The sequence below is a fragment of the Komagataella phaffii genome, chromosome 3 (assembly GCF_000027005.1).
Source record: "Komagataella phaffii GS115 chromosome 3, complete sequence".
Taxonomy (NCBI): Eukaryota; Fungi; Ascomycota; class Pichiomycetes; order Pichiales; family Pichiaceae; genus Komagataella; species Komagataella phaffii.
Window position 1 is genome coordinate 143,742 of NC_012965.1, and position 15,235 is coordinate 158,976.

The 15,235-nt window shown below is 42.2% G+C and overlaps 8 protein-coding genes across 8 annotated transcripts; 5 read left to right on the forward strand and 3 right to left on the reverse strand.

Annotated features, from left to right (window-relative positions):
• Positions 1-528: 528 nt before the first annotated feature.
• Positions 529-1,095, forward strand: PAS_chr3_0066 (uncharacterized protein; the record flags this gene model as incomplete). Its single annotated transcript, XM_002492230.1, has 1 exon — positions 529-1,095. The coding sequence occupies one exon, from the start codon at positions 529-531 to the stop codon at positions 1,093-1,095; it is 567 nt and encodes a 188-aa protein (XP_002492275.1).
• A 457-nt stretch (positions 1,096-1,552) lies between these two features.
• PAS_chr3_0067 (Hypothetical protein) lies at positions 1,553-1,912 on the forward strand (the record flags this gene model as incomplete). The annotated part of the gene is made up of 1 exon (XM_002492231.1): positions 1,553-1,912. One exon carries the CDS (start codon positions 1,553-1,555, stop codon positions 1,910-1,912), a length of 360 nt encoding a protein of 119 aa, XP_002492276.1.
• Positions 1,913-1,963: 51 nt separating this feature from the next.
• On the reverse strand, positions 1,964-3,673 carry PAS_chr3_0068 (Component of the RSC chromatin remodeling complex; the record flags this gene model as incomplete). Its single annotated transcript, XM_002492232.1, has 1 exon — positions 1,964-3,673. The coding sequence occupies one exon, from the start codon at positions 3,671-3,673 to the stop codon at positions 1,964-1,966; it is 1,710 nt and encodes a 569-aa protein (XP_002492277.1).
• A 189-nt stretch (positions 3,674-3,862) lies between these two features.
• On the reverse strand, positions 3,863-5,752 carry PAS_chr3_0069 (uncharacterized protein; the record flags this gene model as incomplete). The annotated part of the gene is made up of 1 exon (XM_002492233.1): positions 3,863-5,752. One exon carries the CDS (start codon positions 5,750-5,752, stop codon positions 3,863-3,865), a length of 1,890 nt encoding a protein of 629 aa, XP_002492278.1.
• Positions 5,753-6,832: 1,080 nt separating this feature from the next.
• On the forward strand, positions 6,833-8,962 carry PAS_chr3_0071 (Hypothetical protein; the record flags this gene model as incomplete). The annotated part of the gene is made up of 1 exon (XM_002492234.1): positions 6,833-8,962. The coding sequence occupies one exon, from the start codon at positions 6,833-6,835 to the stop codon at positions 8,960-8,962; it is 2,130 nt and encodes a 709-aa protein (XP_002492279.1).
• Positions 8,963-9,083: 121 nt separating this feature from the next.
• On the reverse strand, positions 9,084-9,983 carry PAS_chr3_0072 (Diacylglycerol kinase, localized to the endoplasmic reticulum (ER); the record flags this gene model as incomplete). Its single annotated transcript, XM_002492235.1, has 1 exon — positions 9,084-9,983. The coding sequence occupies one exon, from the start codon at positions 9,981-9,983 to the stop codon at positions 9,084-9,086; it is 900 nt and encodes a 299-aa protein (XP_002492280.1).
• A 1,379-nt stretch (positions 9,984-11,362) lies between these two features.
• On the forward strand, positions 11,363-13,111 carry PAS_chr3_1149 (uncharacterized protein; the record flags this gene model as incomplete). Its single annotated transcript, XM_002492236.1, has 1 exon — positions 11,363-13,111. The coding sequence occupies one exon, from the start codon at positions 11,363-11,365 to the stop codon at positions 13,109-13,111; it is 1,749 nt and encodes a 582-aa protein (XP_002492281.1).
• A 240-nt stretch (positions 13,112-13,351) lies between these two features.
• PAS_chr3_1150 (uncharacterized protein) lies at positions 13,352-15,100 on the forward strand (the record flags this gene model as incomplete). The annotated part of the gene is made up of 1 exon (XM_002492237.1): positions 13,352-15,100. One exon carries the CDS (start codon positions 13,352-13,354, stop codon positions 15,098-15,100), a length of 1,749 nt encoding a protein of 582 aa, XP_002492282.1.
• Positions 15,101-15,235: the final 135 nt, after the last annotated feature.

Genomic DNA, 15,235 nt, shown 5'->3' on the forward strand with positions numbered 1-15,235 from the left:
GGCACTGCGCAATTGATCCTTCAGGAGGAAAACAACTGGAGCTGGATCGCGTTCGTAAAGAGCTGCTATCAGCGTGTCAAAGGCAAGTGCGGCATACGAAGGTGATGTAACAATTGTTCGTGACATTTTTAGTGCAGTTGCGCCGTGATTTCTGTCAACTCCACTTCTAAGCCCAGGATTTGAGAAAGTTTAAAAAACGACATGTCTCAACCCACATTATTACCTAAGACTCGGGAATAATGTCGCGATTCAAGGCTCTGGCTTTTGGGGGTCGGATCTCGGCAATTGCTGTTTTTGTGATGAGCTCTGCAAAAAGAAACGCTTTGTAGGAAGAAAAAACATGAAAAATTTCACCATTACACGTGACATCAACTAATAGCACGTCAGAACGGTTACTAAATTTCAAATACCGTAGAACGGAAATGAAAATATATAAATACCTTAGCTTCCGCCAAATCCCAGAAAAGACCAACGAGTTTGCGTTTCATAAGTTCCTTCCCACGTTTTTCCAAACGTAGTTTTTTTCAGATGCCTGTCGTTAGCTCCCTCATTTCGTCCAACATCAAGAAGTCACCTCAGGACAAAGTAGTTACTGTCGCTGGAGGGTGTTTCTGGGGATTGGAGTACATTTACAAAATGCATTTTAAGGACAGAATCGTTGACACGCAAGTAGGCTTTGCCAACGGAAATCTGGCCAATCCAACTTACAAGGAGGTTTGTCAGGGTCTGACTTACCACGCTGAGGTATTGCAGATCGCCTACAATCCAGAAGTTATTTCATACAAGGAGCTGATTGACTTTTTTTTCCTAGTTCACGATCCAACGCAAGATGACGGCCAAGGACCTGACATTGGTACTCAATACAGATCTGCTGTTTTCTACCTGGATGAAGAGGAGAAAGAGATTGCAGAGCAATCTTTGGCGGAAACACAGAAGAAGTGGTTCCCTCATCACGAGATCGTCACTCAAGTTGAAAAATTGACTAGCTACTGGGATGCTGAAGATTACCACCAAGAATACCTCATCAAGAATGCTGATGGTTACCACTGCCCCACTCATGTTCTCAGAACGGAACCCAAGGCCATCTCTGTTTAAGACGAGAGCATTCAAAAAAAGCCCATTGAAAACGACATGTCGGTCAATGGCGATTAAAAGTTCAACACATTTAAAAGTTAGGGAAGGAGGCGTTATTGTATATTATCAAGTAAGTTAGTTCAACACCGGTGTTTACTACTGTCAAGAGGCTAATTGTAGAATTGCATTGTGTGGCGGTGCCACACAATGTAAAACGTGTGCGTGGTAGTTGTCAATGCAGAGAAGCGGTGACAAATTTGTAGTGGGGAAAATTGCTAAATGACTTTGTGGACATAATTCACCATTATCGCGAAGGAATTTGCCATCTCACGCGCCGCCACAAGTGTCCACTTATTTTGGGCCGGGGTACCCTGCGAGAAAGCTCAAGTAATCGTTCTGAGATTCACTCCGTCTACTCCGCGAAATCTTCCCTCGTCTTGATCATGTCCGCGCTATAGTCTCCATCCTGTCAACCACAATGGGAATCTGCCTCTCGTGTCTGAGACCCAACTATGACGACAACGACCTCAATAATGACTATTCAGAAAACACGCCTTTGTTGAACGATGAGGACAATGCTGTCAACTCTCATTTTTACGAGGCCAGAAATAACGAACTCGAAGACATAGTTAACAACACGAATGAAAACCTGATTGACGTTACCAATTTCCACCTGGATACTAATCAGGAGGTGCAGCCCTCAGAGAAGGGAGCTAATTCTCTGAACTCGACACTGCACAGTGAGAAGGATTTGAGCGAATTGGAGGCGAAAATCAGGGAAGACTTTGCCATTGACGAATCCCTGAAAAGTCTACCGCTAGTATTGAACTTAGAGTGAGCGGGAGGATAATATAGAAAGAAACACATTAATGTTACAAAATTACAAAATCTATTGCTGGGCAATGTGGATCCATATCAGAATCTTCTCGTGTACCACATTGTTGGCACCCTTAGAATCACTTGCATGTCTTGAGGGCAATCTGGTGATAGAGTCAACATCATTCTTCCCTGGCTTGGAGTACACTGTGCAATGGAATTCTACCAGGTTTAGCCCAATCGCTAATTTCATCTCGTATTTGGAACTCAATATATCCTCGTAGCTCACTGAAGGTATTGGGTTCATCTTTTCATTATTCACTGTCAATTTGGTTTCAAATTTGGCATCTGTTCTCAAATCAGGGTTTAGTTTGGTGTCGAAATGGAATGATTCTGTAATGGAGGGCAGACTTAGTGAGAAATGTGCCTCTCGTTTGTTTGGCGACTCCTCGTTTGGAATCAACTCTTTAATAGGAAATTTATACTCATACATTTGTTTGTCCGTACTGTGAACATTGAAAGCAGAGTTAATCAGGCGAGCTCTGAACGTACTAAACGATACTTCTTTAATGCTGGGTTCCTCGTATGGATATTCCGCAGTGTCGTTTTTGTCACTGCTCTTATACTTGAATCGGTATGATTCTGAAGGTTCAAGGGGGTTCACGATAGAATTCTTGTCAATGAGCTTCGTCTCGTCTACCTGCTCTTCTTCATCTGAAAAATCGTCTTGGTATAACGAGGGTTCATTGTCCAGATCCAAATCTTCGTTGATTTCTTCCAAATCCTCATTATCTGATTTTTCAACTACTTTCTTAGATTCCTTCTCAGTAAAAGTAACAGCTTTGGCCTTTTTAGGCTTTCTACCTCTTTTTTTCGCCGATAGGCTCTCTTCAGTTTCTGTCTTGATAGGCTTTATCTTGAGCTTTATCGATGAGTGCTCAGGTTCCTTATATATCAAAGGTATTTCTGATTCAGCCTTCTTCTCCAAAAGCTCAGCATTTCGATAGATAAGACTTTTGGAATCATTAAAGGTACGGGCATTATTAAACAGCAGTGTTAGATCGTTTTGAAATTTTTCTACACCCTTTTTTCCTCCCTTATACTTTCCCTCCTTCAAGAATTCTTGAATCATTTGAAACGTTATCGGTTCCTTGATAACTTCGTAATACTCAGGATACTCGTCTCGATCAACACTTTCAATAAAAGGAAGTGCCAGCTTGCCGATTTTTGGTTTCTTCATACTTAACAGTTCATCAATGACCCCTCCTATCTTTTCAGAGTAATCTTCCTCATCTGGAGTGGATCCTGACTCATAACTTTCCACAAGGTCTTTTACGAATTCCCAAATGATCACAGAGTCCTTAGCAATCGTTGACTCTGCATCGTTGTAGAAGTTTGCATTATTCTTCATTAGCTCAAAATCCTCCAAGAACTGATTAGCATCTTTATATTTGTTGGCTTTGACCTTCTTTTCAATTTCTTCCAATGAAATGGGGACCTGGATAAGTTGGAAATAATCAGGAAAAAATTTCTTGGATGGTAACTTAACGTATGGGTCGATTCTTCTGTATTCGGCCCCTGTCTCTTCCTCTATGGCGGTTAACGTTTCCAGTTGATCCAAGACGTGTGTGAAGAATTGTCTCAACGTGAGGCCCTTCAGGTTCGACTCTTGTTTGACGTCAAGATCCACCAGTTTGGACGGCTTGGTGGTGGTAGAACCCTTCCGCTTCTGTTGTTTGTTACTACTTCCTATCTCGGAGGTCAATTTTCTCTTTGGAGCCATGGATAATAGTGAAGTTCAAGCTGATGTTTTGTTTCTTTCGAGACTTCGAGGGAGAGGAGGAAACTTTTAGGCGGCGCGCTAGTGGAGATCTCGCTAGTTTCTACACAAGGAGAACTACAATAATACTGCTTTAAGAGGGATTGTAGGTAAACTATGTTGAATGATAAGAAAAAAAACCTAGATATGTAGTTATAGTTTGGCCTTCAATTGGTTTTGGTTCAATTCGTTGGTCAAAAGCTCTTTGATCTCATTAGCTGCCTCAGTCAGATAGTAATGCATAACATCGGCACGCAAACCAAGTCCATTGTCCTTTGCAACAGTAACGTTGACATGCAGCCATTCGTTGTTGACCATGTAAGCTAGACCGTAACCATCTGGCACAACTGGGGACCAACCGTAGCCGTTGAATTCTTCACTCGACAGCTGGGATGTGGAAAGAAACCAGTGTTGAGAGTAAGCACAAATAGGATCGGTGAAAAGCTCATGGACAGTCTCCCCAGATTGATATTGTTGCTTCAACCCAAACAAATGTCTGTCACAACCTTGACCATTGGAAGCCTTGGTAATGTAATTAAGATGGGAAGAAACGGCATTTCGGAAAGCAGCTACCTTTTCAGCGTCGCTGACGTTGGCGTCTTGCCATTTTTTCACATATTCTAAAGATTCCTTTGAAACAGAACGGCAAGTTTCAGTTCTACCTCTGAAAAACTTTCTCGTAGATGCGCTCTCATAAGTAGGTCTGCTGATACCGGTCATCTTGTAATAAGCCAACTGGATCAACATCTGAATGAAAGCATCAGGGGAAAGCTTGAACTTCTTGATCAACGACTTTCCTAATCCAGGATACTGCCAAACACGAATATCGAGAGAGTTGACGGTCTGGTCAAATGTAGCCAATTCTTGCTTGATGGCAGTTTGAGTGGCAGGAGTAATGTCCCAGTTCAGGAATTTCCATTGCTTGTCTGAAGTGGAAGCGGTCTCAAATGAATATGTTTCAGACTTGAGTTTCTTGTTCACATAATCGTTCAGTCCCAAAGTTGGAGTACCATCCATTTTTGAGTGTTCACCCAAAAATCCAGAAGAGCCATTCTCAGCGACGAACATTTGAACAGGCTTGTCGAACCAGCGGTTGGCGCCGTTTCCATGCCACGAGCGACGAGACTTTTCTTCAATGGTAACAGGAGAGTCGGAGTCTAATGCAAGGACAAAAGTAGAAGCATTGATCAACTCAATATTGTTCTTATTGAGAGGGGACTGGATAAGCTCAGAGTAGTTATTGTACCAGACGTCTCTATTAGACGAGGTTAAAACACCAACTGGGGCAATCTCACCTTGTTTGTTGACCAAAGAGTGTTTCTTAATTTCAGTCAACTGTTGGTATAAATCGGCTTCAGATAGCGGGTTACCTTGCGAATCGTGGTGGTTCAAAACATAGAAGTTTCCATGAGAAATAACAGTCACATAGCTATTCTTGGAAGGATCATACTGAATATTGGTGTCGCTTGGTGCTCCAGGCACTCTGCCATTGTTGAACATCCAACGGAACGACTCCATGCAAAAAGCAGTAGGGGTTTGATTAGCGGCTCCAACTCTTGGTTTGATAACTTCTGGAGCCAGTGATTCTTCATGGACAGCCTGTGCGAAAAGAACGACTTCTCTGGTAAGAGCAGCCGCCTTCTTCAATTGGTCTCCTCTGAACGGGATGTTGCGGTGATCTTTGTGGTTGAAAAAATACGAGACAAAGGGAGAAACTGGGTCTCTATAATCTAAGTAGGCAACGTTATCCCAATATTTTGCTAACCAGTTTCGCTCGGACTTGGCCAGAGTTTGAAGACGCTCCTGCAATTTGGGGCCGTCAGTCTTGAAAAAATCATCAATCACTTTGGAGTAGCGCAGAAAGTTTGGATCGGTCTCTCCCTCAGGATACAGAGGAATCAATGATCGTTTATAGAGCTCCACAGTTTGAGATAGCTCAGGCACAGGCAAGTTTGGTAATGAGTCCTGGTACTTGTATAGTTGACCAGCTTGTCTTCTGAGAGACATTGAAAATGAACGTTTGAACAACAATGGTGCCGACATCGTGAAAAAAGAAAACTGACGAGATGGGGAAGTTATATTTATACGGTCCAAACTGAGGTCTACAAGAAGTTACCGAAGGGGGAGCATGTTATATAGTGTTTAGGCATGTGAAAAAACATGATCAAGGTTCGGGGAGATGGCGAGAAATCTGAGAAGAGGAAGCTGGCTATCGCGGTCATTGGGGAAATCGCAGAAAACTCTACGGATTGACAGAGTTACGAGTTCGGTTCACGGGTGGAGGATATCTGCCATAAATCACTGCTGATTGCCTCAATTGGTTCGTCGTGACGGGGTAGCAGGAATTTCCTTCAGAACAACTTTTCTTGGTGGTATAACCGCGTAAATTTTGAGAACACTGGGTGGAACGGATCTTGGGCGAAAGTGCATGACATCCACCATCTCCCTCACTCCGCAAGTCCCTCTGGACATCCATCAAGATTTCGGATGTCGAGGAGTTATTCCTTAGGTAACGTTTGGTCATTCCATACTATTTATGGATTCGTGATAGCTCAAGAAAGCTCGCCTATACGCACTATGTAACCCCAGATGAAGTGCTCAGGCAAGATGATGACCTTCTAGAAGCCCATTTTATAGGTTTCCGACAATTTATCCGTCTAAAACTCCGCCTACTCTTACTAGTTCCCCCCCTGTGCAGCTCCCGTGCCGCTCGATGCGTCTAGACTTCTGATGGTATTGATTGTAGTAATCTCCACTAGTTACGTCCTAGTTCTAAGCGCCTCCATTGCTATTGATTCCGCCTATTATTCATCCCTGGAGATTATGCAATGTGATTTAAGCACCTCAACCTGGAATATTTGATTCTTTTCTCCTATTGTTCCGATACCTTTTGCCTATTCTTTTTGTGTATTTTTCAACTTAAAAATAAATATACGCCGCGGCTTGATCTCTTCTGATGCAAACCAGAGCAAGCATTCGTCCCATCCGATAAACCAATCACACCCATCAAAGGCTCCCAGTGATCCTTAATTCCAGTCCTTTCAAATCATCTGTGGTTACCTCTTATACCATAAAGAGAGAGTCTATTCAAAAAGCGGAAGTTTGGTTATATGAATTCTAGCTATGCAAAATGATAATCCGTACGGTGATATTACCGGATCCCAACGTGATCCACAGAAACAACAGCAACAACAACAGCAACAACAGCAACAGCAGCAGCAGCAGCAGCAACAGCTTCAGCAACAGCAAGTCCCTAGACAGTCCTATGTGACCGTTCCCCCCTCACATCAACAACAGTATACCGCTCCTCAACAAATCATCTACCAACAACCCCAGTTTTTCACTCCCCAGCACCAAAGACAAACTTCTGGCAGCTCCATGGCTCAACTGGATACACATAATGCCCTTTTTGATTTCCCTAGTCAGCCCCAAGCACCGTCTCAACTGCAAACTCAATTTGGCACAACAAGCCCCGCGGCCTGGCCTTTAGGACATAGACGAAATCAACCAAGTATTTCAACAGCTTTGGGGTCTTTTCACATGGAACATGCAGATATGGGCACATATGTGAACCCACAATCTCAACCTCAAGTTGATCCAGGCATGTATTTGCAGCCTTCCCCATCGATTCAGCCATTTGGAACCTCGCAGTCTGAACAGCTTGCGCCGATGATGAAGGAGGATTCCAAACTTCAACAGGCCTTGGAGTCTCTTCGGATGGAAATCTCCCTGAAGGACTTGGCCAAGCAGTATCGAATCACTTACGAGGATATGAAATCAGTTTCCAAAGATGTAGATAGTAAAGAGTTCCATGAAAAGGAAAGACTTCGTCAAGTGTTTACAATAAGGTGTCTACTTCAATTTCTCTATATTCCCTCAGAAAGGGAAATCCGGCAACGGCAGAGAGAAAGTAATCAACACTCGCATTCGCCAAATAGATCCACGAGTCTTATTGCCTCTGTCCCCCGTGTTCATGTTTATGCCACATACCACCGTTTGACAGAAAGCTGTCATGTAGAGCCTTTTGGATCCTCTTCTTTAGGTAAACTTCTCAGAATCACATTTTCAGGCATTCAGACAAAACGTCTTGGGACTAGAGGCCAATCAAAATATCATTATATGGGCATAGACATTAAACCAGAGTATCTAAAACTGAGCACAGTCTCTGATATCGATGCTAAGGGTAAGTTCTCTAATAGAGCTATAGAAGCATCCCTGAGAGAGCAATCACACGCAAAAAACAAAAAAAGTCAGCATCATCTGTTTGAATTGAAACAGAATCTAGATGTGACCGAACATATCGAATCCCCTTTCCATTCATACATTAACAATTATACTGAAATCCCATCAAACCAGGCCTTACAGTTGATTGCGGTATCCCCGCACATGGAGTCTCCAACTTCACCATCATTTCACCAAAACTTGATGCTAGGAAGCTCAGATACCTTGCTCAAAATAATAGAAACTGAAAATTCTTCTCTTCTAGATGACCTCCAAGTTTACTTTGACGTGAGCGTGTTGCTATTGAGTGACGCCAGGGTGGTGAAGCAGCTAGTCTATAGTGAAAATCTACTTTTGGTAGCCAACCAGTTCATGGGTTTTTTGGATGCAGGCACAACTTCCCTTGACTCTGAAAGAGTCAGGGCCTTGCATTCATTCATAAATATCCTTTCCAAGTTTCTTAAAGGTCTCAAGTTGAATGAAGAGTTTGAAAGAGTGATTGCTGATGCTCTGATAAAAGATTCACTGGTGGACGAGCTTAGCTCTGTTGCAGCAGGTTCTTTTGGAACTTGGGAAGAATTTAATAACCTAGTATTTGATTCTGAATCAAAGAAATGTCTCCAGACCTTTGGTATCTCCGAGTCCACAAACATAGCCAATATCCTAATCGAATTTTTCAACAGAGAGATTCCGGATTTTCTTATTACATTGACAAATACGAATGAGGTGGATATTCAACTACTAACAGGCTTAGTTCCACTGATTGTCAATTTATTTTCCAAGATCAGAGAAGCCCTTGGTAACCAATCACTTCGGCTTCAAAGCTTTTTGATGATGTTTGACGTGTTTCAGACAATCGTCTTGAAGTACGTTACCTTCAGAGTCGATGATGCACTTGCAGAATCCCGGAAGAGCGTCACCTATAATCTATGGCTGTTATGCTCATCCATTAATGAGTGGTTGACTTTTATCTCTGAGACCTTTGGGCTGTATGAGATGATCCAAAAAGAAAAGGAATCCGGTACTACATAAAGTTACGAGGGTGTAAATGAGTCAATTTTCTAAGTATAATAGGTAATAAATACATATACATGGTGATTATAACATGGCTGGGTTTAATTGTGTTTCAGTGGGTGATCTTGCTGTTCCCTGTTTAGTCTGTATTTGTCAGTTTGATAACCAGTCGTAAAAACACAGCTGATAGAACTGGAATGGTGAAGTTGTCATCCCAGTTGAAGAGATCAATTCCTTCACTTACACTAGCGACCAATCCAGAAAGGAGGGCCAATGAATGAATGTTGAGGCCACTTTTTTCGGAAACCCATTCGAACTGGTTTGGAATGTCATTGCATTCGGGATAGTTCGGAACGAAATATCCATAAAAGAGGTAGCATGACAATATTCCAACGACACAAGCGGCCAACGAACCAGCTAAAGATTTGTGGCTGGTGATCTTGGGTGTATACTGGCCCCAAGCTCTCCCGACCGTGGAGGCAGCGGTATCGGATAAACTTAGTAACAGCACTGCCATGACTGCAATATCCTTCTTGAAAAACAAGAAAACTACAGCCAACCCGAGCAGGTACCAGTTAACACCGTTATAATACTCGTCCACCTCTCTCTCCCTCATGAGGAACCCCACAGTGGAACAATAAAGTTTGTTAACTTGAGGCCATCTGAACCTTATTAAATCAAGTGCAAACACCACTACAAATCCCACAACCAGGGGTAACTGGATTTGCTCTTTCTGCACATTCTTTGTGTACAGGTATAATGTGAAGAACCCGATGGACATATGGAATAGTTTCCTGGGTAACTCATGCTTATGAATCAACTTATTGAACCTCTTGTGGCTTTGTAACAACAAATACGAGGTGGATGTATTTTTAGCCTTATCTAAGACTGGGCTTGTTGACTCGGTGGATAACACGGTATCATCACTAGCATCAAGCGACGAGAGAGATGAATAGGAGGAAGACGTTGATATTCTTTCTTCTAATTTCGACACTCTCGAGCGACCTATTCTCTGAGGACGTGCTGTGGTTGCTGCCATCTGCCAAAAAAAAAATTTGCCTGAGATGGATCTTCTTATATAAAACCAAAATAAATTTTTGAAGGGGCGGATAGTAAGTAGTACGTACCAAGGAGGCTCAACAAAGGGTGTTTTTTTACTGTCATCACATGCTAATAAATCAATTTGTGTGGTGCACTCTCAGGGTATTTTTTATTGCTTTTTTTCTGCAAGGAAACTGATGGCAGACCTCGGTAGGAAACTAACACCTTGTTTGTTCCAGTGTTCAGTATTTAACCCAGTAGGCTTTCCCCTATTTCAAACAAGATGATCTGTGGCTCCAGTTTTGACTAATTGCGACAACCATCCAGTCAGGAACTTGAGAATAGGTTACAAAATGTACAAGCAACCGTCCCCATATCTTTTGGTCTCAGTTTCTCTCAACATACCAATTGCTACAGGCACCTAATCATCGCCAGAACAACTATTTGTGTATCTTCATCAAAAGTGACGTATAATTGGCAAACTTGCGAGTGCATAAGCTTTATTGTCAGCCTTACTATCAGCTGTTATCACTTCGAGCTGAGGTTGATCCCAATTAAATGTGAGTCCATACACCCTTATTGCGACATGCATAAGGCTTCACATACATTAATTGCTATTATCATCCGTAGGCATTGCAGTAGCTTGTTTGTTGTCGCCCCTTCTGGTGATAGATCATCATTTTCACACGTGCCTATCGCCGAAAGGCAGGAAACCATCGCAAAGCTTGATCATATAAGGGCCTGATGAGGCAATTTGTGCCTCAACGGTGATGTTTAACCTCGAAGAGTGATAGCTTTTGATACAACTGCACGAGATGATTGTAGAAAATGTCATTTCTACTTATGTATTCATGTGCTCTCAGTTATACTCCACTCTTTTCTCCACATCTTCTCCTCACCTGTTCAATTGACTGATAGTACCACAGGTTGTAACTATTCAATTATGGCACGTTCTTTTTAAGCATTTTAGTGGAGTGGGGGGCCATTCTGTCAATACTCCGAACCAAATTGAAAGTACCTTGCGCGTAATCGTTAGGGTAACGCGTGATAGATGCATCACTATGCTTTGCTTGCAGCGATTTTATTGTATACATCTGTCACCTATCAATTTTCCCACCGATAACATCAAAAGTTACACGAATAACTCTTTGGCTATTTTTGTTTGATATGATCTTTAGAAGACCCCAACTACTTGGCGGCGAGGTATAAATAAGCAGGCACGTTTTGCTCCTCTTCTCTTCTTCACTGTACTCCGAAGTTTCTTTGGATTCTGGTTCCGGTTGTTTCTTTTGTCAACCCACTATTTACTAGTTGTCCTATCAGCGTAAAACTGCCGTGTGCTGACCTATTTCGAAATTACAACTCTTTTTCTTACCCATGTCCAGCTTAGAATTAATCATGGACAATGATCATGCGGAAGAGGTAGCGGTATCCCATGTCTCCTATAGCAAACCAAGCACACCCATTCCCTCTTTGATGGCGTCGCTGAACGAGGAAAACACACCAGTACCGTTAATGTCTTCGCCAAACAAGAACTTTCAAACTCCATTGCGATATGTTTCAACTCCGGATCTCTTAGCTTCCAATTATTCGCTTTCAGATCTGAGCCACAACTTGCCAACCCCAATTGTCAACAATGAATTGATCACTATCAGGCAACAAAATGAATCAGAAATTCTTTATACTTATGATCTTTTGCGCCGACCAGCTGCTAATGCGGGTAGTTCTTCCCTGAATGAAATGTCTGGTAACATTCCGAAATCTGTCAGCAACGGCGTTGTCTCAGTAAGGGACATCTTCAATATTTCTGACAACACGGACGAAGATATTCATCAATACAGATTAAACAACCCATTGATGAGCCAATTTTCGTTTCATAATTTTAGCATGAACTCTGGGCTTATGATAGACGATAGAATGACTGGGTCTTTCAGTGAGCCAGATACAAGTGATGACGATGAACAACTGTTCACACCGCCTCTCGATAACTCTGAAATAGCTTTCTTTCCTTGTACTGCTACTTCTTCCCAAATTGAGCAAACTGACAGAAAGAACATATTTGCCGTCAAACGTCCCTTTTCAGAAGCCCATATAAATCTCCTCGGAAAAAGCAAAAAGTCCAAGGTATCCGCCGGTGCCAAACCACACTGTTCAATTTCTAGCACTTCCAATGAGGAAACTAAGTTGGAATCAGGACTCCAAACTCCTAATCCAACGCAGTCATCTTCTACCTTCAAATTCAAAGTAAAGCCTGTTTGCATTACGCCTAAGTCTGTCAATTATCCAAGCGCCCCAAAGACCCATGTTAAGAAAATCAGTAAGTGGATTGGAATTTCAAAACTTACTGATGAAAGAGTTCAAAGAATTTATACCCTTGCAACTTCGAGAAAGCTCAAATTCAAGGATATCCAGAAGTCATTAAGCGTTTTTACCATAGACAATATTCAAGCCAAAGTGGATATCATTGGAAACCTATTAATTAACCGAAGAAACGGGATTAGAGATCATCCACACCCTATTCTTGTAAAAGACAAGAACGCTGAACAATACGAGGTCAATGTTAGAACATCATGCGGTGATGATAAGGACGATAGCTTGCAAATTCTAATTGACGCATGCTCCGGAAATCCTTCCAATTCGAGTTTGCTACATACGCCATCGTCACCGGAAACGTCTTCATCGACTTACTGTCTCACGTCTTCTTTGAGCACCTTGGCTTCGTCTCCACTTAGTTCCAATCTTAGGACAAAGGCAGGGCATATCAAGAGGCCCTTGAACAGTTTCATGCTATACAGAGGTATTTTGCTGAAGCTAGGAATCGTGCTAAATGTTGTTAAGAGCATTGAGAATTCAATTGACCTGAATAACCCTTCAGTGTTGAGAAAGCTCCATGACAATGATCCTTCTCTGGTTAGTCAAATCCTGAAACTGATTCCCACTGTCGTGAAAACCAATCACCAAGTACTGGGGCAAGCCATTTCCATGTTGTGGGTTACAGAATCGAGCCAAGTCAAAGAACAGTTTGGTAAGTTCAGTCAAGTTGAGAAGCGTCTTCACAAACTCTGCTACCCAAATTACAAGTTTAACCCACATCGCAGTGGATCTTCCAAAGGAAGAAAAACCTAAGAGATATCATTACCCCTTTTAACTCTGAGGTATCCCTTCGTTGTATCTTTTTTTTTTTTTTTGTCTTGGAGAATCTTTCAATTCATTAATTGCCCTCTATGGGTCTTCAAGGTAGTTCAGTTTATATTTCAATCATAATCGTAATTCTTTCGGTGATCACTTGAGGGCGCGAACTGCTTTTCTTAACGCGTTCGACTTAACTCACTGTTCATTCAAGTACTATCTTGCCTATTTGGAAGAATGCCAGTATCCTCGCCTGTTCCAACCTCTACAGGTCATCCAGCCGAGCGGCTTTCAGATTTTGTTCCGGAAGAATTTCGAATCCAGCTGGCAAAAACTCCACCTCGTTTGACCATCGAGCAACCAGTCTATCAGGACAGGTTGAAGGAAATTCGAAACAATGAAAAGTTTGCTTTCATAGTTCAATGGCTTTATCTATTACGAGGAGTAATCAAGCTGTACGAGGTGCACTTTGATGTTATCTCATTTGAAGAGGAATTAATTGGAATCAACGGCGAACTGTTCTTATTAAAATTCAAGTCGAACTTAATCTACGCCTTGAATGGATTCAGGATCGACAACATAGCAAATCATCCTGAGCTTTTCAATGAGCAGATCCAAAGCATTCTTCCTAACTGGTTTTTAGAGCATTACGATTCAGATGAAGCCTTAAGCGCGTTCGATTTTAACGATGCATCCATTGAGGTAAAGCTAGATATTTTCTACGAGCTGTTACGGTTGTTGATGGTTCGCAAAGAAGCTACCGTTCGAAAAACGGTGGAATTATACGATAGCCCCTGGGACACAATGAAGCTGCTACCAGTGTTTGCAGAAGATGATGTCAAAAATTCGGTACTGAAAGAGTACCTCATTTTAATGGATGACAGAATGTATTACAGAGAATGGAGCTTCCCCAAGATCAAGGTTCCTGCTCAACGAAAGGAATATCTGAAGTTACTGGACGAATATGAAAACCCGTTTGGGGATCTGGAACCCAAGATAACCAGATGGGAATGCTTAACTGTGGGCATATATGAGTTTGACGAATACCTCAACAATTTAAAACTCAAAACTGGCAAGAAAACATCAAGTAAGGAGGGCAAATTACTGAAAGCACTGGAGCCTTTTGTGGAGCAGATATATGGAACAGATTTAAAAAAGAGAAAGGAAGCACTTCACAGAAAGAAGGAACTTCAGTTGCAATCACTGCTAGCCAATAGAAAACGATCTTCAAGATTGGAGGCAAAGGAGCGCCAAAGAGAAGAAGAAAGGAGAAAAGAGCATGATGAACGTATAAGGCAAATCAATGAAGGTACGGCCTTGAGGTCTAGCAGACGCCTGATAATGAAACAAACCCAAAAGGAAGAATCTGCACCTCCTACAAATACAGCTTTATCTAGAGCTGATAGATTGCAACAAAGACGGGCACTGGAAGCAGGGCTGTCAGGAACTTCTTCTCCGGTGCCCGTTACTCCAGATGAAAACAAGTATTCATCTTTCAAGACTGAATCGGCTGCAGCTTCTGATAACGAAAGTTCTGGAAACACTTCATTTGCGCAAGCTCCTGAGCAGCAGGCCAAGTCTCATCCAGTAGAAGCAGTTCCAGAGCAGCCTAAGCAAGAGCCAAACCATCAGTCGGCTTCAACTATTCCAACATCAATCAATAGTTCCATCCAACCAGTGAACACCTTCATTCCACCACCCCAATTCAAAAACTTGCTGGTTGATGAGACTGCTGTTCACTCATATGGCTACAGCCCAACTCCGGTAACTGTTCCTGTTCTTACTCCGGTTGAGTCAGTTTCCAAGCCATTGCAGACCGTGCCCATTAATACCTACCCTGCATCCCCATTGAACCAAAGCTCCATCAATATAAATCAAACAGGCCCAGGCGGAATCTCGGATTTAGATACAGAAAAGAATACGGAGTCTGAAGATAAGCATACGAGTCAGCAAATTGGTAACTTTTATAGCCCGTTGAATAAGTAGATACAGTGTTTTAAAAATTTAATACAGACCCTGTAATTCCGAGATGCTAGATGTCTTTTTCAACTATGCAGCTCAGTGAGATCTGATGACCGAGTGAGAATAAACCTAATATTTTGATAAATTCTTCCTCATTTG